Source organism: Hemiscyllium ocellatum, chromosome 20 (genome assembly GCF_020745735.1).
Source record: "Hemiscyllium ocellatum isolate sHemOce1 chromosome 20, sHemOce1.pat.X.cur, whole genome shotgun sequence".
Classification (NCBI taxonomy): Eukaryota; Metazoa; Chordata; class Chondrichthyes; order Orectolobiformes; family Hemiscylliidae; genus Hemiscyllium; species Hemiscyllium ocellatum.
In genome coordinates, this window is record NC_083420.1 from 36,046,362 (window position 1) to 36,073,261 (window position 26,900).

The window sequence follows — 26,900 nt, forward strand, 5'->3', positions numbered from 1 at the left end:
ATGGTCTGCCTGAAGATGCAACGATATTTAACCTGTACTCTGCACCGGCTGCAGAAAGGACCAGGTTACACCTATACAGAACTCCTGGTCTGGTACTGTGAGAATACCAACACACATGGACCCAAGCGCATTGTAACTGAGGGACCCAAGAAGCGGATGATGTGGTTCATTCTGACTCTGGTATTTACAGGGCTGGTCTGTTGGCAGTGGGTGATCCTAATTCAGAGTTACCTATCCTGGGAGGTCAGCATGAACCTGAGGACTGGTTTCAAAGCAATGAACTTCCCTGCTGTCACCATCTGTAACACCAACCCTTTCAGGTAAAATGGTACAATTAAGTTATTACATCCAGGGAAGAAGTTTTTCTCCTCCACTGCAAATATCCCTGCAAACCTTAGATGGGTAAATCCTGAACCAACCTTTCAGCAGATAGTGCCTTGTCCCTGAAGGGTATACCAGAACTTCTATCATCAGTACCATCCCAATTGTTGTATTTGGAAAGTCCTCACAGCATACCCAGATTTTTTGTTTCGCGTCCTACTGGATTTTTTTTAAATGGGAAGGTATTGACCAGAGCTAAACAATAGTCCCATAGCCCATCTGCCATGCAGTCAATGTTAAATGAGCTAGTCTCAGCCAGATAGCAGTGTTTGGCATTATGAATAGGCTCTGTATTCAGATAAAGGGGAAATCAGGCAAGATTCTTGCTTCCTGATCGTGATCCATCCATTCTTCATCCAAATGGACTTTAAGTGAGAATAGTATTAGGTCATCTGGTGATATCAAAGCAGCACAAACTCTCACAGTCTAAAACCAAAAACTTGGCATTTGGGAAAAATCAATAAAAATAGCATCAGGCTGTTGAGCAGTGACATGAGGAAACCTCTCTTCACACAAGGAAAAGTGGAATTTCAGGATTCTCTCCCCACAAGGATATGGGTGCCGGAGAATATTTTGGGCTATCAAGACGGAGATAGGTGGATTTTTGTTGTGTGAGGATGTAAAGGAGACAACAAAGGTGCTCATTTGGTACATCACCTTGGTGAAGACTCATTGAAGGAGTTACCTGAAACATCCCATTCAACTGTTCCCGCTCCGCAACAAAAAACAATCTTCGTTTCAATGTATTTATCCATTTTCCATTTAATGTTACTAATGAATTTACTTACTTTCAGACAGTGTATTCTCGGTCAAAACTACTCTATAAAGAAATTCTCCTCATGACACTTTTTATTTGCAAATGTCTTAAATCTGAGTCCTGTAGATGCCAGCCCTCAGACATGTTCTTCCCACTTGCTCCAATCAAATATCTCTAACCAAGGCAGAGTTACAGATCAGCAATCATGTGATGGGACAGGCTAGTTGGTTGAACGACTTCCCCTGTTGTAATAATCCTGAAGGTGTATTTGCGCCTTCACCAGCCAGAATGTCTGCTTTCAGGAATGAAAGAGGGACCACACGTGCTGTAACTATACAAAACCCTGATGGGCATCACATTAACATTACTGTTAGCAGTTTTGGGTATCACACTGGAGGAAGGATAAGTTGGTCTTGGGGGGAAGTGCAGTGTAGATTTACCAGAATGATACCGAGATTTGAAGGAGAAAAATTACACCAGCAAGGCATATATTTTGAAGGTGAAGGAATGCTTGAGTGGAGTTTGTAAGATATTAAGGAAAGCAGAAAATATAGATAAAGAGAAACTATTTCCACTACTTGGAGATGGGAGCTGGTCTAGAGTTAGGCAGCATTGTATAAAAATTAAAGCAAAACCCTTCAGGAAATTAAAAACACATAAATTCTGCACTAGAGTGGCAGTGATTTGAAACTCACATCCACATACAGGAATTGATGCTTGATAAATGGTTCATTTTAAATGTAAGATTAACAGATTTTTGCTAACCAAAGATATTCCAGGATTCAGAGCAACTTCTATGAAGCTCGGTCATAGGTCAGTCATATTCTCATTTAATGGCATAACAGGCACAAGTGACTGAGTGGTCTATTGTTTTGTTTTTTTGAAAATCTCCTGGTTCTTGATGTTAAGACAGTCTGTTCCCAATTTCAGGTACACAAGGTCCAAGCAGTTGTTGCAGCATTTGGACAAGTTTGCCAAACTTGCACTTGAACATATTTACAGTTATGACCAGAATGGAACAATTCCAGCTGTACTCCCACCATCACAGACAAACTGGAGCAAGGTAGCCTCACTTGTGATCATTGAAACAAATGAACAGGGTGTGGAGACTGTGTTACACATCCTGGGATCTGATCAAAATCAAACTCACTCAGCAGCTTGGAACCGGTCACAGCTGGGGTCCTTCAAAGTGGCACTGCAACTGGTAAGTAAAGGTAGTGCAGTGTGGGTATTTGCATATATGTGCATGGTTATGTGTATGCCTGTATATAACATATCAGTACTTATGTGAGTGCATGTCTGCATGTTTTGCAAAGTTTCAATCAGTATTACTGTAGTTTTGGTGAGAACAGTAGGCGCAGTTTTAATCAGATTGGCAGGATTGCCACAAGTGGCACAAAGAGTGCATAGGTGCAGAAACAATCTGGTAGTGCTATGTCACTGCCAAGCAACAGACACAACTGCCTTTCAACCAGAAGAATAGTCTTTGAGCCAGCCCGCAGGCATTCAGTAACACTAAGAGAAAGTCCTTGATGCTGCCAGTTCTCCATCCAAGTCCAAATTTGGTGCAGAGCTGCTCCCACTCCTTTGTCCACTCTGTACAGCAGCTCAGTTGAATGGCTGGTGCTATGTCATGACTTTTTTCTCCAGTTCTGAACTTTGCCTGTTTTGCCCAGGTCTTGTCCCTGTTCCTAGAACATTGTCCCTGCTTCCAAACCTTGCTCCAACTCCTGAACTTTGTCCTGGAACTTTGGCCTCAGTAGGGTTTTCTGTGCAGGCACAGCAGGTGTGATGCTAGTAGTCGGAAAGTAGTGACATTGTTTGTTTGTGCACAGCTTCATTCTGATTTGGGGATGTCTGTCATCGGTAACGGTGTCACTGCGCCTATTTGTACGTGTGCAGGTGGCCATTTTAATGGCTGTTTATGTTTGTGCTAATTATTCCAATTCAAGGTAGTATATACAGTGAAATGTGGTTTGTGCGGAATGAAGATACAATGAGTGTATTGTGTTCACTGAGTGTGACAACGTATTTTTGTTTACCTCTTAGTGTGATCAGAACAGGTCAAGCTGTATATACAGAAACTTCAGCACAGCACTAGAGGCAATGAATGAGTGGTACTCCTTGCATTACATGAGCATCATGTCCAACATGCCTCGAACAGACCGCTTGATGATGGGCGAGCAGGGACAGGATTTCATTCTGGCTTGTGTTTTCGGTGGACAGCCCTGTAACCTTGAGTAAGTTCTTAGATCTCCTCCTCCTGCACTAGTAGATCTTTAAGTGCCTTATACTGCAAAACTGCCAAAATAAAATCAAACTGCATTATCCAGTGGGGCAGACATGATCTTCTGACCAATTCAGTAGAACATTTGGCTGATGGGATCAGTTATTTCCCAAATTTAAAACAATTAACTAGCCACACCCTCCACTACTTCTACACTGTGCCTGTAACGTTTACAATCTACAGGAGATACAACAGCAACTTGTCGAGCCTCCTTCAAAATCACCTTTCAAACCCACTCTACCTTGAAGAACCCAGGCAACAGATACATGGGAACACCACCACCTGCAGTTTCTCCTCCAAACCATTTGCCATTCTGAGTTAGAACTGTATACATGTTCATATACTGTCACTGGCTCAAAATCCTGGGGCTCCCTCCTAACTAGCACTATACAGGTTTCTAACCTCCATGGACTGCAGCAAGCTCACCAATTGCTGACTTTTCCAGCCACTTCACATTCCCAAGAATGACAGAATAAGAATAAGATGTGATGTGGCAAAATCTTAAGGAAGGGCCGTTTGTCTTGATAGTCTTCCCAGACTCTGTCCTATGTGTTTCCAATCCTTTATGTACTGCCCTATGATAAAGTCCAGTACTTCAATCAAGTGACTACAGTCTACAGTTGCTCCAGAAAATAAGCTAATACCAGTAATTCATGCTTTAAATTTCATTATACATTAAGGTGGAATTAGTTGCTGCCTGACCAGAGAGAAAGAGCTCTCCTAGCTCTGGCTGAACCTCTAAACCCCAGTTGTGGTTATCCCACTACTCTCTCAGCTGTTATCAACCAACACAGTGCAGGCCAGGATGTCATTGAGTCATTGGGGAATGAAAGCTCAATCTGCAATAAGAATTGAGCACGGCAAGAAATCCAAGATGGAGGACAGGAAACATTTCTGGCTGTAAGAGCTGCTCCTTTTTTTGAGGTATTTTGGGTGTTGGAGGTGATTTCCTCAAATTCCAGGAGCAGCAATTACTGTTTTATATGCTGTTGCATTGTTTTGGAACTTTGGGGAAAAAAAAGTCAAAATAACAGCAGTTGAAAAGGGAGAAGAGCAGACAAAGGAAGCACATGGTGAGGTCATGGCAGGAGAGAGACAGAGAGAGAACCTGCACAGTTACCGCATTTGCTGTTTGAATTCGTGTATTGCTGGACATCGGAGTGCATCTGGGAAAATTAACAAACAGTGAAATTCACAACTAATCTTGGAGGAACTGCTGGGCGAAGTTCACAGCACAGAATCAGATAAGTAAATTGTTGTTTTAAGTCTGTCCAAGAGAAAGGCTGCAGTAGTGAGTATAGTGGATTCTTTCTTGATTATAGGTTTTTGGAGGTAAGTCTCTTGATTAAACTTAAAATATAAGCCATAGCTATTAATTTAACCTGGGGCAGTGTTTGTAGAGGAATAAGACGGTGTTATTTTCTGGGTCTGTAGATTGTGAAGGAGCAAAAATGGCCTCTGCAGTGATATGTACTTCTTGTCAGATGTGGGAGTTTAAAGAGAGTTTAAGGGTTACTGCGGATTATATCTGCCATAAATGCTGTCGGATGCATATCTTATCAGATCGAGTGGATCGGTTGGAGAGACAGATAGAAACGATCAGGAATTTGCAACAGCAACAATATGTGATAGATGGCAGTTATAGGAAGGGGGGAAGGTCTCAGATACAGTCACATAGATGAGTTAACTCCAGGAAGAGTAAGAGAGGTAGGCAGCTGGTGCAGGAGTCTTTTGTGGATATACCCATTTCAAACAGGTATGCTGTTTTGGAAAATGTAGGGGGTGATGGATTCTCAGGAGAAAGTAGCACGAACAGCCAAGTTTCTGGTATTGAGACTGGCTCTAATGCAACGAGGGGTACGTCAGCTTCCAAGAGATCAATTGTGTTAGGGGATTCTGTAGTCCGTGGTACAGACAGACGTTTCTGTGGCCAGCAGAGAAAAATCAGAATGGTGTGTTGTTTACCTGGTGCCAGGATCAAGGATGTCTCAGAGAGGGTGCAGAATGTTCTCACGGGGAGAGGGGCCAGCAGGAGGTCATTGTCCACATTGGAACCAACGACATCGGAAGGGAAAAGGTTGAGACTCTGAAGGGAGATTACAGAGAGTTAGGCAGAAATTTAAAAAGGAGGTCCTCAAGGGTAGTAATATCTGATTACTCCCACTGCTACGAGCTAGTGAGGGCAGGAATAGGAGGATAGAGCAGATGAATGCATGGCTGAGGATCTGGTGTATGGGAGAAGGATTCACATTTTTGGATCATTGGAATCTCTTTTGGGGTAGAAGTGACCTGTACAAGAAGCACGGATTGCACCTAAATTGGAAGGGGACTAATATACTGGCAGGGAAATTTGCTAGAACTGCTTGGGAGGATTTAAACTAGTAAGGTGGAGGGGTGGGACCCAGGGAGATAGTGAGGAAAGCGATCGATCTGAGACTGGTACAGCTGAGAACAGAAGAGAGTCAAACAGTCAGGGCAGGCAGGGACAAGGTAGGACTAATAAATTAAACTGCATTTATTTCAAGGGGCCTAACAAGGAAGACAGATGAACTCAGGGCATGGTTAGGAACATGGGACTGGGATATCATAGCAATTACAGAAACATGGCTCAGGGATGGTCAGGACTGGCAGCTTAATGTTCCAGAATCCAAAGCTACAGGAAGGATAGAAAGGGAGGCAAGAGAGGAGGGGAGTGGTATTTTTGATTAGAGATAGCATTACAGCTGTGCTGAGGGAGGATATTCCCATAAATACATCCAGGGAAGTTATTTGGGTGGAACTGAGAAATAAGAAAGGGATGATCACCTTATTGGGATTGTATCATAGACCCCCCCCCCCCCCCCAATAGTCAGAGGGAAATTGAGAAACAAACTTGTAAGGAGATCTCAGCTATCTGTAAGAATATTAAGGTGGTTATGGTCAGGGATTTTAGCTTGTTAAACATCGACTGGGACTGCCGTAGTGTTAAAGGTTTAGATGGAGAGGAATTTCTTAAGTGTGTACAAGACAATTTTCTGATTCAGTATGTGGATGTACCTACTAGAGAAGGTGCAAAACTTGGGAAATAAGGCAGAGCAGGTGACTGAGGTGTCAGTGGGTGAGCACTTTGGGGCCAGCGACCATAATTCTATTCGTTTTAAAATAGTGATGGAAAAGGATAGACCAGATCTAAAAGGTGAAGTTCTAAATTGGAGAAAGGCCAATTTTGATGGTATTAGGCAAGAACTTTCGAAAGCTGATTGGAGGCAGATGTTCACAGGTAAAGGGACGGTTGGAAAATGGGAAGCCTTCAGAAATGAGATAACAAGAATCCAGAGAAGGTATATTCCTGTCAGGGTGAAAGGGAAGACTGGCAGGTATAGGGAATGCTGGATGACTAAAGGAATTGAGGGTTTGGTTAAGAAAACGAAGGAAGCATGTCAGGTATAGACAAGATCGATCGAGTGAATCCTTAGAAAAGAATAAAGAAAATAGGAGTATACTTAAGAGGGAATTCAGGAGGGAAAAACAGGGACATGAGATAGCTTTGGCAAATAGAATTAAGGAGAATCCAAAGGGTTTTTACCAATATATTAAGGACAAAAGGGTAACTAGGGAGAGAACAGGGCCCCTCACAGATCAGCAAGGCGGCCTTTGTGTGGAGCCACAGAAAATGGGGGAGATACTAAATGAATATTTTGCATCAGTATTTACTGTGGAAAAGGATATGGAAGATATAGACTGTAGGGAAATAGATGGTGACATCTTGCACAATGTCCATATTACAGAGGAGGAAGTGCTGAATGTCTTGAAATGGTTAAAGGTGGATAAATCCCCAGGACCTGATCAGGTGTACCCTAGAACGCTGTGGGAAGCTAGAGAAGTGATTGCTGGGTCTCTTGCTGAGATATTTGTATCATCGATAGTCACAGGTGAGGTGCCGGAAGACTGGGGGTTGGCAAATGTGGTGCCACTGTTTAAGAAGGGCGGTAAAGACAAGCCAGGGAACTATAGACCGGTGACCCTGACCTTCGTGGTGGACTTCAGCAAGGAGTTTGACAAGGTTCCCCATGGGAGACTGATTAGCAAGGTTAGATCTCAAGGAATACAGGGAAAACTAGACATTTGGATACAGAACTGGCTCAGAGGTAGAAGACAGAGGGTGGTGGTGGAGGGTTGTTTCTCAGACTGGAGGCCTGTGACCAGTGGAGTGCCACAAGGATCGGTGCTGGGCCCTCTACTTTTTGTCATTCACATAAATTATTTGAATGCGACCATAAGAGGTACAGTTAGTAAGTTTGCAGATGACACCACAATTGGAGGTGTAGTGGACAGCGAAGAGGGTTACCTCAGATTACAACAGGATCTTGACCAGATGGGCCAATGGGCTGAGAAGTGGCAGATGAAGTTTAATTCAGATAAATGTGAGGTACTGCATTTTGGGAAAGCAAATCTTAGCAGGACTTATACACTTAATGGTAAGGTCCTAGGGAGTGTTGCTGAACAAATAAACCTTGGAGTGCAGGTTCATAGCGCCTTGAAATTGGAATCACAGGTAGATAGGATAGTGAAGAAGGTGTTTGGTATGCTTTCCTTTATTGGTCAGAGTATTGAGTACAGGAGTTGGGAGGTCATGTTACGGCTGACAGGACATTGGTTAGGCCACTGTTGGGGAATATTGCGTGCAATTCTGGTCTCCTTCCTATCGGAAAGATGTTGTGAAACTTGAGAGGGTTCAGAAAAGATTTACAAGGATGTTGTCAGGGTTGGAGGATCTGAGCTACAGGGAGAGGCTGAACAGGCTGGGGCTGTTTTCCCAGGAGCGTTGGAGGCTGAGGGGTGACCTTATAGAGGTTTACAAAATTATGAGGGGCATGGATTAGATAAAGTCTTCTCCCTGGGGTCAGGGAGTCCAGAACTAGAGGGCATAGATTTAGGATGAGAGGGGAAAGATATAAAAGATACCTAAGGGGCAACTTTTTCATGCAGAGGGTGATACATGTATGGAATGAACTGTTAGATGATGTGGTGGAGGCTGGTACAATTGCAACATTTAAGAGACACTTGGATGGGTATAAGAATAGGAAGGGTTTGGAGGGATATGGGCCAGGTGCTGGCAAGTGGGACTATATTGGGTTGGGATATCTGATCGGCATGAAGGGTTGGACCGAAGGGTCTGTTTCCATGCTGTACATCTCTATGACTCTATGACACTAAGAGTTAAGAATGCTCTTTTGTCTTTCAGAAACTTCACACAGCTGATGCATCCAACGTATGGCAACTGTTACATCTTCAACTGGGGTTCGGAGATAGAGCCGCTAGTAACATCCAATCCTGGTGCAGAGTTTGGTAACGTCTGCATTTTGTTTTCGTGCCAATCAGTAATTTTTCCACAAAACCAAAGGTTCACTTTAATATTGTGAATGAAATAATCCTATAATACACCAGTGACAACCTCAGGTTTTCATTGTGTCCAGTCTCTCCTCACGTCATTCCTAACTTGCACCTCAGAAATACCTGAGCAATGTTTCAAAGCAGTGTGTCTCCCTCCCTTTCCCTTCACTGTCTCTGTCTGTATACCCCATTGCTATTTCTTTCTCAACTGTCCACGTCTCTATGTTTCACTTAACCTCTGCCTCCTGCTGTCTTTTTGTCTTGTTCTCTTTCTCGCTCATCCATTTCTTTCTGTCTCTAATACTAAACTATGTGTTACTGTCCAATTGAGAGACCAGGAAAAACCTGCCTTGCCCAGTTTGTCTCACATCAATATGATTAACCATTAACTTCCCGCTTAGCAAAAGTGACCTAGTCACATCAAACACTATCTCAGGGTAACTAAGGATGAGTAATAAATGCTGACCTTGTCAGTGATGCCCACACTCCGAACATTAATAAAAAAAACATTTTTTAACTCACTGTTAGTGAGCACTTAGAGATGAATGCTCTTCAAGTCTTTCTAGTAATGTAGCTGAGGGGATCTGTGTGGAACTGATTGTTGGTCTTTATGTGCAGGGCTGAAGCTGGTGCTAGATATCTCTGAGGAGGATTACAACCCCTTTCTCTCCATTGCAGCTGGAGCCACGTTCATGCTGCACCAGCAGAACACTTTCCCCTTCCTCCAGGATCTGGGGCTGTATGCCATGGCTGGCACAGAGACCTCCATAGGCATATTTGTGGTAGGTGTAGTCGTTAGTATTACAATATAGCTTGTGGCGGCTAGAGATGAGCTCTTCTCTTTCATTTCTTGAAATCAGCTGAAATATGAACAAGACACAGAATGCAAAGCAGAGATTATTGATCATTTATTCAGCTCTCAGCCCCTCCAATTTGTATTCTTGACTGGAGCATTGGCCCAGTTGATGAATGCCAAATTACCACAGAGTCAGATTTTTTTAGCTTGTTTTACCAGCACTGTATGAAAGTCACTACATAAATAAAAGATTATAATTCTTAAATGCTCTTAATTCTTTTCTTTGGCCAGGACGAAATAGTACGTCTGGGTGGTTCCTATAGTCACTGTACATTTGATGGTTCAGATGTGGATGTGAAGACTCTTTACAATACCACCTATACAATGCAGGTACTTCAGCCCTTCAGTCAGACACTGTTCTGTCTTGATTTCCAGCTTTTCCACTCCCTTCTAGAAGTGCAGTCTAATTTCTGATCAGTTTTTGACTTTGAGGCTATTCTTTCTGGGGTACAGTTACAGCCAGTGTCTGTGGAACATAAGCACTGGTTCTCATTAGGTACTGGCCCTCAATGGGTAGGGACTATACTGGCACTGACTCTTATTGGGGTGCAGGGTCCACAGATATTGGTTATGGGTGTGGATTGTACAGACATAGACTATCATTGGAAGAGGTTTTGTCCACTTGGGATTCTGTACAATGATAAGAAGGGTTTTGATTCATTGGGATTAAAGTTGTATCTAGATTGAGAGGGCTGCTGTAATAAATTTACTTAATCTGGAAATTAACCCTCAACTAGTTTGGTTTCTCTTATGATCTGGTTGAATTCTATCCTCAGACCTGTCTGCGGTCCTGTCTCCAGGATCATATGGTGAAGTTCTGTGGGTGTGGACATCACAACTACCCTTTACCAGAAGGGGAATATTACTGTAATAATGAGGATCATCCAAACTGGGGTAAGTCATGAATTAAACTGACAAGAACTTGTTCAGTGTTCCCTCTAAGCTCTCTGGGTGAATAACAGCATCTTGTTTGGGAATTTGTCATGCCATAAACAAACATAGAGTCATAGAGATGTACAGCATGGAAACAGACCCTTCGATCCAACCTGTCCATGCCAACCTGATATCCCAACCCAATCTAGTCCCACCTGCCAGCATCTGGCCCATATCCCTCCAAACCTCTCCTATTCATATATCCATCCAAATGCCTCTTAAATGTACCAACCTCCACCACTTCCTCTGGCAGCTCATTCCAAACATGTACCATCCTCTGCGTGAAAAAGTTGCCCCTTAGGTCTCTTTTATATCTTTCCCCTCTCACCCTAAACCTATGTCCTCTAGTTCTGGACTCCCCGACCCCAGGGAAAAGACTGTCTATTTATCCTATCCATGTCCCTCATGATTTTTTAAACCTCTATAAGATCACCCCTCAGCCTCCGACACTCCAGGGAAAGCAGCCCCAGTCTATTCAGCCTCTCCCTGTAGCTCAAATCCTCCAACCCTGGCAACATCCTTGTAAATCCTTTCTGAACCCTTTCAAGTTTCACAACATCTTTCCGATAGGCAGGAGAGCAGAATTGCATGCAATATTCCAACAGTGGCCGAACCAGCATCCTGTACAGCCACAACACGACTTCCCAATTCCTGTACTCAATACTCTGACCAATAAAGGAAAGCATACCAAACACCTTCTTCACTATCCTATCTACCTGTGACTCCACATTCAAGGAGCTATGAACCTGCACTCCAAAGTCTCTTTGTTCAGCAACACTCCCTAGGACCTTACCATTAAGTGTATAAGTCCTGCTAAGATTTGCTTTCCAAAATGTAGCACCTTGCATTTATCTGAATTAAACTCCATTTGCCACTTCTCTGCCCATTGGCCCATCTGGTCAAGATCCTGTTGTAATCTGAGGTAACCCTCTTCGCTGTCCACTACCTCTCCAATTTTGGTGTCATCTGCAAATGACTGAATGTCAAGAAGAATGTACAGTGCAATAAGCCAGCCATTCAGAGCAAACATAAGTTAAAGGGAACATTGCATATTCAGTAAAGATGGGACCAGTGTGCAAATTAACAGGATCCTATAATTGAAAATAGAGAGAGTTTCATTAAACTAAGTGCTCTGTCTCTGAATACACAGACTCTATTAAACTGAAAGGGGCCTGTTTCTAAATAGAAAAAAAATTTTAAAGTCCTGTAACTAATTATAGTGAGCATATGAAATCACCATGGTCCTCTTTCTGCCTATCTAGGCTATATATCTAAACCAAAGGGTTCTATTTCTGTATACAAACAGAGAATATTAAACTGACAATATGATGCACAGAAAATGGAACGTGCATTAACTTGGTCCTGGTGCTGGTTCATGGAAGAACATAAGAGACATGTGCAGGTATAGGCTATTTGCTGTTTCAAGCTTTCTTCACCATTTGCTACAATCATCACTGATCACTTTCAAACCCATTTTGCTGTATTATCCTTATATTCTGGATTCCCTTAGTATCCAAAATCTTTCGACTGTTGAACAGATTTACTGACGAGAGCACAACCAAACCCTCTGGGATAGAGTTCCAAAGAATCACAGTCTTTTGAGTGGAAAAATTATCTTCACTGTAGTCTTAAATGTTTGACATCTGCACCTAGCTTTCCCAGCCCAAAACCTGTCAAACTCCTGAGGAATTTTATGTTTCAATGAGATCACTTCATTTAAAACATTAGACTCAGCTTATCAAATCTTTCATAGGAGCATCCTCTCAACATAAGAATCCGTTTAGTAAAGTGTGGCACTTCTCGAAGGCAAGTGTATCTTTAAGTAAGAATTCCAAAACTGCACACATTATTTTTCCAGATGTATTTAGCAAGGCCTGTATAACTGTAATAAGACTTATTTTGTTCTTCAACCACTTTGCATCAACAACTAATCATTTGTTTTCTCAATTGCTCGCTATACCTGCTCATTAGGGGGTTGGTTAGCTCAGTTGGCTGGATGCCTGGTTTGCAATATAGAGTAACACCAACAGCGTGGGGTCAATTCCTGTACTAGCTGATTTCACCATGAAGGTCTTGCCTTCTCAACCTCACCCTTTACCTGAGGTGTTGTGACCCTCAGGTTAAACTCACCACCCGGTCATCTCTTTCTATGTGACTTTACCTTATATCTGCAAATTATCTTTCTGCAATTGGTGTACAAGGACCCCAAGACCCCTCTCATACAAACATATTGCCGTATTTCATCCATCAAAGTGAACAAATTCAAATTTTCTGATTGAATACTCTATCTGCCACGTTATTTCAATCATTTTATTTCCATAACAACAACATTCTCACTAACATATCTTTTGCAAACTTGGGTACCTCATACCTGTTCTCTCATCTATACATTACTATAGGCTGTAAACAGCTGAGGTTCCCATTCTGATCTTTGAATTACCTCACTTGTTATAGAGTCTTCCAATGTGAACATTTCCATGTATTCTTACTTTGTGTTTTCTGTTCATGTAAATAAGAATGGATGCTAATATTACAACAGTGTAAAAATATTTTCACATGAATGGATCAGTGAAAGGACAAAACTTCAGGATTAGAATTGGTAATATAAACTGTGAGGGGAGAAGGTGGTTCTTCAGAGTTTTAGCTTAGAAAATGTATGCCTCCTTCAGTAGTCTCAGGAATAGAGAATTCGACGTTTCGAGCATAAGCCCTTCATCAGGAATAAGGGCTTATGCTCGAAACGTCGAATTCTCTATTCCTGAGATGCTGCCTGGCCTGCTGTGCTTTGACCAGCAACACATTTGCAGCTGTGATCTCCAGCATCTGCAGACCTCATTTTTTACTCCTTCAGTAGTCCCCAACATCACAGATACCAGTCTTCAGCCAATTTGATTCACCCACATGATATCACATGTGGGACACTGGACACTACAAAGGCTATGGCCCCTGACAACATTTTGGCAATAGTACTGAAGACTTGTGCTCTAGAACTTACCGCTCCCTTAGCCAAGCTGTTCCAGTATAGTTACAACATCAGCAGCCACCCGACAATGTGGAAAATTGGTATGTCCTGTACATAAATAGCAGAACAAATCCAACCCAGCAAATTATCGCTCCATCAGTCTATCCTGGATCATCAGTAAAGTGTGAAAGGTGTCATCAACAATGCTGTCAAGCAGCATCTGCTTAGCAATAACCTTCTCATTGACACCCAGTTTGGGTTCCACTAGGGCTATTCAGCTCCTGATCTCATTACAGCCTTGGTTCAAATATGGACAAAACAGCTAAATTCCAGAGATGAGGTGAGAGGCACTACCCATTACATCAAGGCCGCATTTGAGTGTGCCATCAAGGATCCCTAGCAAAACTGGAATCAGTGGGAATCGGGGGCAAACTCTCTGCTGCGTCAATTCATACCTGGCATATAGGAAGCTGGTTGTTGTTGTTAGAGATAAGTCATCTCAACTCAAGGACATCTCTACAGGAGTTTGTCAGGATACCGTTCTAGAGCCAACCATCTTCAGCTGCTTCATCAATCACCTTTCTTCCAGCTAAAGGTCAGAAGTGGGGATTTTCACTGATTGTACAATGTTCAGCACCATGCAAGACTCCTCAGATCCTGAAGCAATCCATGTTGAAATTCTACAAGATGTGGACAACAGCTAGGCTTGGGCTAATAAATGGCAAGTAACATTCACACCACACAAATGCCAGGCTATGACCATGTCAAATAAGAAACAATCTGATCACCATCCCTCGCATTCAATGCTGTTACCATCAATAAACCCTCCACTATCAAAATCCTGGAGTTACAATTGATCAGAAACCCAACTGCCCTCATCACATAAACACAGTGACTACAGGACTACATAAGAGTCTAGGAATGAGGTCGTACATTCACTCACCAAGCTGATATATTTTCCTGCAGATGTTGCATCACCTCGCCAAGTTACATCGTCAGTGGATCTCCGGTGAAGCGTTGGTGGTCTGTCCCACCTGGTATTTGTGTGTCTCCATTTTCTGGTGCTTCCAGTTTAAGCAGTGAATAACTCAACTCCTCCTGATTCCCCAAAGCCTGTGCACTATCTACAAGGCACAAGTCAGGGGTATGATGGAATGTTCTCCCACCTGCCTGGATGGATGCAAGTCAAGCAACAAGAAGCTTGACACTATCCATGACAGAGTAGCCTGCTTAATTGGCACAAACATTCACTCCCGCCACCATCAATGATCAGTAGCAGCACTGTATATTATCTATAAGGTGCACTGCAGGATGCACCTCAGACAGCAAAACACGAGACCACTTCCAACCAGAAGGACAAGGGCAGCAGATACATGGGAACACTACCACCTGCAAGTTCCCCTGCAAGCCACTCACTGTCCTGACTTGGAAATACATTGCCATTCCTTCAGTGTCACTGGGCCAAACTCCTGGAATTCCCTCCCTAATGGCATTGAGGATCAACCTCCAACTTGTGGACTGCAGCAGTTCAAAAAGGCCGCTTACTGTCACCTTCTCAACAGCAACAAGGGATGGGCAATAAATACTGGCCAGTCAATGATGCTCATGTCCCACAAATGGTTAAAAAAATCCATTTCCAGAAAAGGAATTAGACAAGAACATCAGGGAGGAAAATATAATGGACAATGGTAACAGGCCTGGGAAATAGGGTTAAGGGTAATCATAAGAGTAGACTTGGTGTTGTGAATTTGTTGTGTCTAATTGCCACTGTTCTGTATCCCCTAGGTTACTGTTATTACCACCTGAAACAGCAAATAGAAGCTGAACATTCAGACTGCCTGGAGAGCTGCAAGCAGCCCTGCAAGTGAGTTCTGTACTGCTCAGTTCTCAAACACAGTTCAGAGAGGCAACTGCAACTAGTCCTTCTCCCACCCATGGTATTGCCTCATTCATTTGTGTCTTCTCTGCCCACACCTGACTCCATTCAGTGTACTGGTCACTCTCTGTATCCTCTGACTCCCTTTCCTGGCCTTGATCAGGGACTGCAAGATTCCACAATTGGTCCAGCCCAATTTTTCAGATAAACCTTATAAAAGTTGCTGATACAGCATGAAACATTTTTTGATTGGGTGGGTGGGTGGGGGAGGGGGGTAGTACCAGATCCAAGCCTCAAGTGTCCAAGTGATGACCCATCTTTCCACTGTCCCCACAGATACCCCCACCTATGACCTCCCCACTCTCCATAGTGGTTCCCATGATGCAGCCATAGGACAGCTCCCAAAATATGTGAAATAGATGAGCTACAATACCTGAGGAAATGATGGGGGCTCAGAAGCAGGAAGCTAGCAGCATATTAGAATGTCCACTTTCCACCAGAACATGCACACATGCTCAAGAGGTTTGGATCCATTAAATCAAGATTTTCTGCACAAGCATATGGAGTAATCTTTGATTGTCCCACTGGGGCGAGTAAAATCAAAACCAATTGTGATCATCCCCGAGCTCAGAATGGTGAGAAGCACCATTGCCAATGAGTGACAGAAAGGTTTCAGCTTCAATTTCAGTTGAATGACAAAGAATGTCAAAAATGACATAGGCAAGATTAAGTGAGAGGATTGAGTGAATGGCAAATGAAGTATAATGTAGATAAATGTGAAGTTATCCACTTTGGCAACAAAAACAGGAAGATAGATTATTATCTGAACAGTAATAGCTTGGAAGAGGGAGAGGTGCAACAAAACTTAGGTGGTCTTGTACACCACTGACTGAAAGAAAGCATGCAGGCACAGCAGGCAATGAAGAAGGGAAATGGTAGAAGAGGTTTTGAGTACAGTGCCTTGATTAGTTACGACTACATTCACTGGAGTTTAGAAGAATGAGGCATCTCATAGAACTCTATTTCTAACAGGATTAAGTAGAGTAAACACAGAAAGGGTATTCCCAAGACGTGGGAGTCCAGAACTAGGGTGACACTCAAAGGATACAGAATAGGCCATTTAAAACTGAGATAAGGATAAATTTCTTCACCCAGAGAGTGGTGAGCCTGTGAAATTCTTTGCAGTTGAGATCAAAACATTGAATGTTTTCAAGAAGGAGCTAGAGATTGTTCTTAGGACTGAATGGATCAAAGGGTATGAAGAGAAGGCAGAACTAGGGTACTGCCTACAATGATCAGCCATGTGAATGGCAGAGCAGGATTGAGGGGCTGAATGGAGAAAGTGGAATCGTAAGAAATGCTAAAATGAAGTGTGAGTGAAAGATAAATACAGGTGGAATTTCTTCAGAGTTACTCATCAAGCATCTTGTCTCCCTGCAGTGAGACCCAGTACAGACTGACCATGTCTATGGCTGATTGGCCATCCGAGTCCTCTGAGGTAGGCCTGAACTTTTGATACAAATTGAATAATATTTCATCAGCTTTCCCAGTGACTCAGTAGATAGCTGCACCTGTAGCAATGTGTCATCAATAACAGGAGCATATGAAAGTACAATCTCCTTCCTCATCATCCACACCTCACAATGTACTCTGATACAAGATAAATGTGGGCTGTTGTTGATAATTAGCCTCAAATTCTTTGAATTGTTGGAGAAAAGGGTGAAATCAGCTACCTTTCCTATTTCTGACAATTTCTCGGAGGGCCAGCTCTGGCAGAGACAGGATTTGGTTTGTGGTGACACTGATGTTCAATAACCAGGTAACAAAAGCAAAATATTTGGATACTTGAGATCTGATAGAAACAGATTGTGTTCAAACCTCAGTTCCAAAGAAGAGTCATATTGGTCATGAAACAATAAGTCTCGCCACAGATACTGCCAGACCTGCTGAGTTTTTCCAGAACCTTATTCTTTTTATTTAATTTAATACCCAGGCTCATACATGGTTTCGTTGGGAAGGACAATGCAGGTGTGACCATATTTTGGGGATGGAGGACAGGGATGGTAGTCAATGTATCTTGTCAATATCACATCAACCAGGGATATGATTTTAAATTAAATTCTAAGTTCGCACTGAAAGTGAGGGAAGACGTCAGAAGAAATTCCTTTACATAGGGGATTATTGGAGCTTGGAATATTTTGCCACAGAGAATAATTAGGGCAGGAACTAAGGAAAAAACTAAATAGACATTTGAATCAGAATCAGATTCAGGGTACACAATTAAAAATGCAAGTAGATCAGGATTGATACAAGGCAATGGGAGATGATGAGGCATTGAGATTAATATTAGAGTAATATAGCAAACTATCACTGATATGAGGCAAATAGCCTCCTTCCATACAGAGAATGTCTATGATGTTAAAAAGTTAAATAACTATGTTTACTATGATTGAGTCAAAACTGGAGCAGTCAGTCCACTAACATTTATTTCTTTGTCACAAAGATTTAAGTGTCCTGGGTTCCTCCCTATTGTATTGATTGTGAATTCTGATTTTACACCTCAGCGCATCTACGTCGACTTCCTGTTTCATTTCTTCCAACCCTAGTCAGCTGGTCGAGAATAACCAAGTATAAACTGTTTTACCAAACATAAAATAAGAACTTACATTTATGTAGTACCTTTTACAATCTCAGGGCATTGCAAAGTACAAATAGGGTTACAAATATGTAAACAGATTATCAAAGATGTAGGAGCAACACGATGGTGGTGATAGGAAATTTTAATTTTCCCAACATTGACTGGAATTCACTTAGCATTAGAGGTCTAGATGGAGCAGAATTTGTAAGGAGCATCTAGGAGGTCTTCTAGAGCAATATGTAAATAGTCCACCTCGGGAAGGGGTCATACTGAATCTGGTGTTGGGGAATGAGCCCGGCCAGGCGATTGATGTTTCAGTAGAAAATTACTTTGGGAATAGTGATCACAACTCCTTAAGTTTAGAGTACTCATGGACAAAGACGGGAGTGGTCCTAAAGGAAGAGAGATAAACTGGGGGAAGGCCAACGATACCAAAATTTGGTAGGAGCTGGGGAATGCAGATTGGGAGCAGCTGTCTGAAGGTAAATTCACATTTGATATGTGGGAGGCTTTTAAAGAGAGGTTGGTTAGAGTGCAGGAGAGATATGTTCCTGTGAAAATGAGGGATAGAAATGGCAAGAGTAGGGAACCATGGATCACAGGTGAAATTGTGAAAAAAAAAGGAAGCATACACAAAGTCTAGGCGACTGAAGACAGACGAAGCTTTGGAAGAGTATCAGGAAAGTTGGACCAATCTGAAACGAGGAATTAAGAGGGCTAAAAGGGGTTATGAAATATGTTTAGCAAACAGGGTTAAGAAAAGTCCCAAAGCCTTTTATTCATATATAAGGAACAAGAGGGTAACTAGAGAAAGGGTCAGCTCACTCAAGGACAAAGGAAGAAAGTTATGCGTGAAGCCACAGAAAATGGATGAGATTCTTAACGAGTACTTTGCATCGGTACTCACCAAAGAGAGAGACATAATGGATGTTGCGGTTAGGGATAGATATTTGATTATTCTAGGTCAAGTCGGCATAAGGCGGGAGGAAGTGTTGGGTATTCTAAAAGACATGAAGGTGGACAAGTCCCCAGGTTCAGATGGGATCCATCCCGCATTACTGAGAGAAGTGAGAAAGGAAATAGTTGGGGCCTTAACAGATACGTTTGCAGCATCCTTGAATCCAGGGGAGGTCCCTTGTTGTCCCCTTGTTTATAAAGGGCAGCAGGGATAATCCAGGCAATTATAGACCAGTGAGCCTGATGTCAGTGGTAGGGCAGCTGCTGGAGAAGATACTGAGGGTTAGGATCTATTCCCATTTGTAAGAAAATGGGCTTTTTAATGATAGGCAACATGGTTTTGAACAGGGAAGGTAATGTCTTACCAACTTAATAGAATTCTTTGAGGATGTGACAAAGTTGATTGATGAGGGAAGGTCTGTAGATGTCATATATATGGACTTCAGTAAGGTGTTTCATAAGGTTCCCCGTAGAAGACTGATGGAGAAGGTGAAATTGCATGAGGTCCAGGGTGCACTAGCTAGATGGATAGAGAACTGGCTGAGCAATAGGAGACAGAGAGTAGTAGTGGAAGGGAGCTACTTAAACAGAGACCCATGATCAGTGGTGTTCCACAGGGGCCCATGCTGGGATCAATGTTGTTTGTGATATATATAAATGATTTGGAGGAAGATATAGGTGGCCTGATTAGCAAGTTTGCAGATGACACCAAGTCTGGTTGAGTAACAGACAGTGAAGGGGACTGTCAGGGAGTACAGCAGCGTACTGATAAATTGGAGAGCTGGGCAGAGAAATAGCAGATGGAGTTCAATCCAGGCAAATGCGAGGTAATGCCTTTTGAAAGATCCAATTCTAGAACAAACTATACAGTAAATGGAAAAATCCTGGGGAAAATTGATGTACAGAGAGATCTGCGTGTTCAGGTCCATTGTTCCCTGAAGTTGGCAACACAGGTCAATAGATTGGTCAAGAAGACATATGGCATTCTCCTGTTCTTTGGATGCTGCCTGACCTGAGCTTTTCCAGCAACACATTTTTCAGCTTCAACCAAACAATTCTATACCAACCTTTGAAGAGTATCCCACCCAAACCCATTCCCCTACATTTACCCCTGATTCATGCACTTAACCTGATTTGGAGGTGCCAGTGTTGGACTGGGGTGTACAAAGTTAAAAATCACACAACACCAGGTTATAGTCCAACAGGTTTAATTGGAAACACACTAGTTTTCGGAGCACCGCTCCGAAACCACCTGATGAAGGAGCAACGCTTTGAAAGCTAGTGTGCTTCCAATTAAACCTGTTGAACTATAACCTGGTGTTGTGTGAACTATATATCCCTGAACACTATGGGCAATTTAGCACAGCCAATTCACCTAACCTGCAAATTTTTGGACTGTGGGAGGAAACCAGAGCACCCAGAGGAAACCCACGCAGACACGGGGAGAATGTGCAAACTCCCACACAGTCACCCAAGACGGTAACCAAACTCTGGTTCCTGGTGCTGTGAGGCAACAGTGCTAACCACTGAGCCACCATGCCACCCCTCCTGTGCTATAATTTTCTTTGTTCTTTGTACTGCATGGTCAGCAGAGTACGTAGTAATCTGATGCCTGATTCTCCTGGTAGGCTAATCTATAAGAACTGATCAACTAAGGGTTGCATCAGTAAAGACAGATCCCATCAAAGTACATTTGAAGTATAGTCACTGTTGTAAAGTGCAATTGAGTGCAGAAGATAACTTGAATACAACAAGCTCTTTGTATTGCAATACAGTAAACCTGTATTATTCAGCAGCGTAGCAACTGGAATGCTCCAATCATTATGCCCCCCCCCCCCCCCCGACTGCAAACCATGATAACTTTAAACTTTTTGACTTACATAGAGATGACATTCTTGATTTAAACTATTCATTTATGTTTTTCTGGTTTGTGCTTCATTCTTCTCCTTTATCCAACAGACAAAATGTGAACATTTGTCTGTAACCAGCCAGAAAGAGGAACAAGTGCAGAGCAATATTTGTTTTCACATCACCTACCCCTCTCCCCAATTATTAATAACTATTTACTTACTGTTTTCTCCACTAAACTTTGATAAAAGTGTCGCTGTTGTTCACAACTACCAACTTTTCCTTTTTGAGATACTCAAAAGCATTGCTACAAAAAGTAATGCACATCCTTTCCACCTCTCATTACAATTGTAATCGCTCCACCACAACCAGCATTTTCTTTTACTGAACTACCTGTTACTGGTGCATGCAGATAACACAAACTTTACAGCAATCTTGGCTGATTCAACTCTGCCTTTGTAAAAAGTGGTCTAATTCTGCCCTCCTGGCTGGAGTCAGCCGTGTTGGCATAGCTCACAAACTGAAACTGGGAGATCCTGATTTTTATGACTCATCCGCTCACTGAATAAATTTGGTGACCATTTTGTTTGCTACAATAATTTTTTCAAAAATAAGCGTCTAAAATCCTTTCTTTATCTAAAATTCAGGATTGGATTTACCACATCTTATCGTATGAAAGGGATTCCTCAGCTGCTGTTACTGTTAACAGGTGAGTTCCCAGAGTTAAGTGAATCATGAAACAGACTAGATCACAAAACACAGGACGCTGGAAAGGATATTTGAGCTTTCCAACACCCTGTACTCGTAACAAGTCAGATCACAGGGCTTCAGGGTAAGCTTGCCAATTGGATACAAAATTGGCTTAACACCAGGAGAGAGGGTGGTGATAGAGGGTTGTTTTTCAGACTGGAGAACTGTTACCAGCGATCTTCCACACGCACCGGTGCTGGGTCCACTTTTATATAATTTATATAAATTATTTAGATGAGAATATAAAAGTTTGCAGATGAAACCAAAATTGGTGGTATAGTGGATAGTGAAGAATGTTATCCAAGATTACAAAGAGATCTTGATCAATTGGTTCACTGGGCTGAGGAATGGCAGATGGAGTTTAATTGGGATAAATGCAAGATATTGCACTTTGATAAAACAAACAAAGGCAGGACTTATGCAATTAAAAGGTACAGTCAATCAGGCAGCTTCCGGGGCGCAGGGGAGTCGATATTTCAAGGATAAGCCCTTCATCAGGAATGTGGGGGGTCCCAGTGGGGCTGAGGGATAAATGAGAGGAGGCTGGGGCTGGGGGGAAGGTAGCTGGTAATGCGATAGATCGATGAAGGTGGGGGGGTGATAGTGATAGATCAGAGCAGATGGTGGAAGGTATAGGTGGAAAGGAAGACAGACAGGTAAGGCAGTTCATGAGAGTTGTGCCGAGTTGGAGGGTTGGACCTGGGATAATGTGGAGGGAGGGGAGATGAGGAAAGTGGTGAAATCGACATTGATTCCGTGTGGTTGGAGTACTGTGTCCAGTTCTGTATGAAAGGTATATGAAAGGTATTATTAAATTAGAGAAATTTCAGAAATGATTTACAGGATATTGCCAGGAATGGAGGATTTGTATTATAAGGAGAGGCTGGATTGGCAGGGACCTTTTCACTGGAGATTAGGACTTTATAGAGGTTTATAAAATCATGAGGGTTATAGATAAGGTGAATGACTAGTGTCTTTTCCCTAGCAAAGGGGATTTTAAGAATGGGGGCATATTTTTAAGGTGAGAGAAGAAAGATTTTAAAAAGAATGGGAGCAATTTTGTTTTGCACAGAGAGTGAGTTTGAGTGTGGAATGAACTTCCAGGAGAAGTGGTGGATGCAGGGATACTTACAATGTTTAAGAGACAATTGAATAAGTTCACAATAAGAAATGTTTGGAGCGATGTGGGCCAAGCGCAGGCAAGTGGGACTAGATTAGTTTGGGAACATGGTCGGCATGGACTGGTTGGATTGAAGGCTGTTTCTATGCTGCATTACTCTACAACTGCAGGTAGCAGATACAGACACAGAAGTACAGATTAGGGTTTTTGAGAATCACCTGCCTTTCTATAGTTGCTTCAATGTGGAGAATACGTCAATACAATTTGCACGACAGTATCAAACAAAAAATAATAGCTAAGGTGTTGCCTTGGATTTAGAAGGTTGAGAGCTATCCAATTTAGAAATATATAAAGATGAAATGACAAAGTAGAGATAAAGACAAACTATTCCCTCTGGATGGAGTGGATTCCAGAATAAAGGGGCATAATCTTTAAAATTAGTAATAGGAAAATGATTGATCAGTATATATATCGTTTTCTGTAAGTCAGCAGACTATTTCTAAGAATAAAAAGTGAAACAGTATTTAATCATGAATTGAAATGTTTTACAGAAGAAACATCCTGAAATTAAACTTTTACTTCCAAGAGATTAATTACAGGACAATACAGGAGGACCCGGCCCTAACAGTAAGTTTCTAAAAGCACATCACACTCTTCAATCTTCATTCTCCCAAAGATATCACTGGACTCTGTAGGACCTTTGCAATGGAGGCATTTGTAGGATGCATAGTACTGAACACTGCCACAAGACACACAGTACCAGACGGGAGTGAATAGTACACCTTTTATTCAGGGACAGTGGAGTTATATGCTGTTCACGATAGGAAATATTATACATTGGGTCCAACTGGCCATTCTTAATTTATAACTTCATGGGACGTAGGCATTTCCAACTTGGTCAGCATTTGTTGCCTTCCCCAATTAGTGTGGAGAAGGTATTGGTAAGCACCTTCTTGAATTGCTGCAGTCCACCTAGTCTAGGTACACCTACAGTGCTATTTGGAAGACATGATGTGGACATGCCAGTGTTGACTGGAGTGAACAAAGTCACATGACGCCAGGTGAGGAAGAAGCAGCCATCTGAAAGCTTGTGATTTTAAATAAACCTGTTGGACTAGAACCTGGTGACATGTGACTTCTGACTCAATTTGGAAGAGAATTCCATGATTTTGACCCAATGAAGGAATGGCAATATTCTAAATTAGGATGGTGTGTGGCTTGGAAGGAAATTCACAGGTGGGGATAATTTCCATACATTGGCTGCCTTTGTCCTTCTAGGGGAAAAAAAATACAGGTTTAAAAGGCACTTTTGAAGGAGGCTTGGTAACTGTAGTGCAGCTTATTGATGCTACACACTGCTGCCACTGTATGTCAATGGCAGAGGGACTGAATGCTTGAGTGCAGCACAACTGTCAGTTCATACTTATCAGATTTGTTAGGGTCCTTTGGTACCACAGGGTCAAATATGGCCTAGAAGCCAATCATTCTCACTTCACCTCTAGAGTTCAGCTCCTTTGTCAAGACAGTAATGGAGTAAGAAGCTGAGTGGACCTTGTAGAATCCAAATGGAGTAGACAGATTACTGCAAAACATTGATAGCACTGTTGATGATCTTTTCCATCACTTTATTGATGATTGAGAGTAGACTGATTGGATGGTAAATGTCCAGGTTGGATTTGTTCTACTTTTTATGTAATGACTTACCTGTGTAACTGGGTTACACCTGAAACGTTGACTTCTCCATCTCCCAACTTGCTGTGTTCTTTCAGCCTCCAGCTTGTCTACTTAATTTTTCACTTTGTCAGGTGGATGCCAATGTTGTAGTTGTACTGAAACAGCTTAGTCAGGGATACAAGTTATGAAGCACAATCATCAGTACTATTAATGTTGTCAGAGCTTGCAGCCTTTAGCATTTAACCATTTCTTGTTACCATATGGAGAAAATCAAATTGGCTGAAATCTGGCATTTGTGATGCTGGGGACCTCCAGCGGAGGAGGTCTGCAGATGCTGGAGTATCAGAGCTGAAGATGTGTTGCTGGAAAAGCACAGCAGGTCAGGCAGCATCCAAGGAACAGGAAATTCAACGTTTCGGGTACAAGCCCTTCATCAGGAATTCCTGATGAAGGGCTTATGCCCGAAACGTCGAATTTCCTGTTGCTTGGATGCTGCCTGACCTGCTGCGCTTTTCCAGCAACACATTTTCAGCTCCGACCTCCAGAGGAGGCCAAAATGGATCTTCCTCTTGACACTTTTGGCTGAAGCTTGTTGCAAATGCTTTAGCCTAATCTTTTCCATTGATATGCTAGACTCCCTCATCATTGAGGATGGAGATATTTGTGGAGCTCTTCTACCATTGAGCTGATTGATTGCCTACCACCATTCACACCTGGATGTGGCAGGACTGCAGAGCTAAGATCTTATCAGTTGTTGTGGAATCACATGTATTACTGCTTATGCTGTTTGGTACACAAGTAGTCCTGTGTTGTAGCTCTGCAAGGTTTACACCTCATTTTTAGGTGTGCCTGGTGCTGCTCCTGGCAAACCCTCTTGCCCTTTTCGTTGAACCAGTGTTGATCTGCTGCCTTGATGGTAGTGGTGGAGTGAGAAAGTTGCTGAGCCATGAGGATACAGATTATGTTTGCGTACAATTCTGCTCCTGCTGATGGTTCACAGCTTCATGGATGCTCAGTTTTGAGCTTTAGATTTGTTTGAAATCTATCCCATTTAACACGGTGGTCATGTCACACAACACAATGAAGGTATTTTCACTGTGAAGATGGGACTTGACCTCACCAGGACTGTACAAATGTTGTACTCCTATGCTGTCAAGAACAGTTGTACCTATGCCAGATAGGTTGTTGAAGATGAGGTCAAGTATGTCTTTCCCTCTCATTGGTTGCCTCACCACCTTTAGAACTCAACTAGTTTGGTCAGTAGTGGTACTGCCAAACCAATCTTGGTGATGAATAATGTGGTCTCCCACACAGTGTACTTTCAGTGCCCTTGCCATCTAGTTATTCCAATTAGGAGTGTTCAACGTGGAAGAGTATCAATTCATTAGCCAAGGGACTTGGGGAATGGTATTTGGTAAAGAAAAGGAGGTTTCCTTGCTCACATTTGATCTGATGCCACAAAACATCACAGGTAATGTTCAGTTAATGTTGAAGACACCCAGAACAATCCATGACAATTAAGTTGTTGAGTTTGATCATATAACGCTGTTGTTTGTCTAGTCTATTGAATAACTCTCCCAATTGTGGCATAAGAACAATGTTACAACATTGCTATTAAACAGCCATCCACATTACTTAGAGTGTGGAGTCACAACTAGATCAGGCTAGGGATTAGCAGATTTCATTTCCTCAAAAACATGGGAACACCAATTGGGTTTTAATGCCAATCAACCATTTAATTCCATATTCATTAACAAATTGAATTTAAATTTCATCAGCTGCTGCAGACTCAGATGGAATTTGAACTTATGCTGCCAGGCCTTTAGTCTGGGCATCTGGATTACCAGCGCAATGACATCATCACGATACCATCTCATTCCTATTCTCATGTATATATTTATATTGCAAAATAAACATTTTCCAACTATTTCTCTGTTTTCAGATCGATTGGCTTCTATCTAAACTCGGTGGCCAGTTTGGATTCTGGATGGGTGGCTCCATACTCTGTATCATTGAACTGATAGAGATCCTGATTGATTGTCTTTGGATCACTGTCATCAAGGTGGTGAAGTGGTGTACATGTTGCAGGTCACGTCGAGCTCAGATTCACTGCTCTGACCCACCACCAACTGTGACCCAATCAATTGAAGACCACACCAATGCTAGGTTCGAACCAGACCAAGTTGAAGCCCATATAGAAAGACCATGTACCTTGGTAATCCCAGGAACACCCCCTCCTCAGTATGACTCTCTACGCATGTACCCGATTCCCCAGCGCAGGATAACTTGGGATTGTGATGAAAATTGATGGATATTTTGCGCCACATTCTACAGTTGGAGAAACAGGCTTAAGGAAAACCATCGCTGCTGCCTCTGGTTAGCACAATCCATAGAGATCACCTCCCCCCCCCCAAAAAAAAGCACTCACAAGCACACAGTACAATTTGTAAAAAAGGAACTTGCACTCTTCATGACCTCAGGATGTCCA

At 42.4% G+C, this 26,900-nt stretch overlaps 1 protein-coding gene across 1 annotated transcript; it reads left to right on the plus strand.

The window, feature by feature from the left end:
* LOC132825210 (amiloride-sensitive sodium channel subunit beta-like) lies at positions 1–26,900 on the plus strand. The gene is made up of 12 exons (XM_060840271.1): positions 1–320; positions 2,069–2,342; positions 3,188–3,378; positions 8,650–8,753; positions 9,417–9,580; positions 9,886–9,984; positions 10,431–10,548; positions 15,335–15,413; positions 16,866–16,923; positions 21,516–21,577; positions 23,290–23,365; positions 26,355–26,900. The coding sequence occupies exons 1-12, from the start codon at positions 1–3 to the stop codon at positions 26,718–26,720; spliced, it is 1,911 nt and encodes a 636-aa protein (XP_060696254.1). The 3' UTR covers positions 26,721–26,900.

What these genes read in the sequence shown, in the direction of transcription:
- LOC132825210 (XM_060840271.1), top strand. Translation starts at nt 1, where the DNA reads ATGGTCTGCCTGAAGATGCAACGATATTTAACCTGTACTCTGCACCGG. An exon ending in CAATCCTGGTGCAGAGTTTG is followed by an intron (nt 8,754 to 9,416) that starts GTAACGTCTGCA and finishes CTTTATGTGCAG; the next exon opens with GGCTGAAGCTGGTGCTAGAT. An exon ending in TGAGGATCATCCAAACTGGG is followed by an intron (nt 10,549 to 15,334) that starts GTAAGTCATGAA and finishes TGTATCCCCTAG; the next exon opens with GTTACTGTTATTACCACCTG.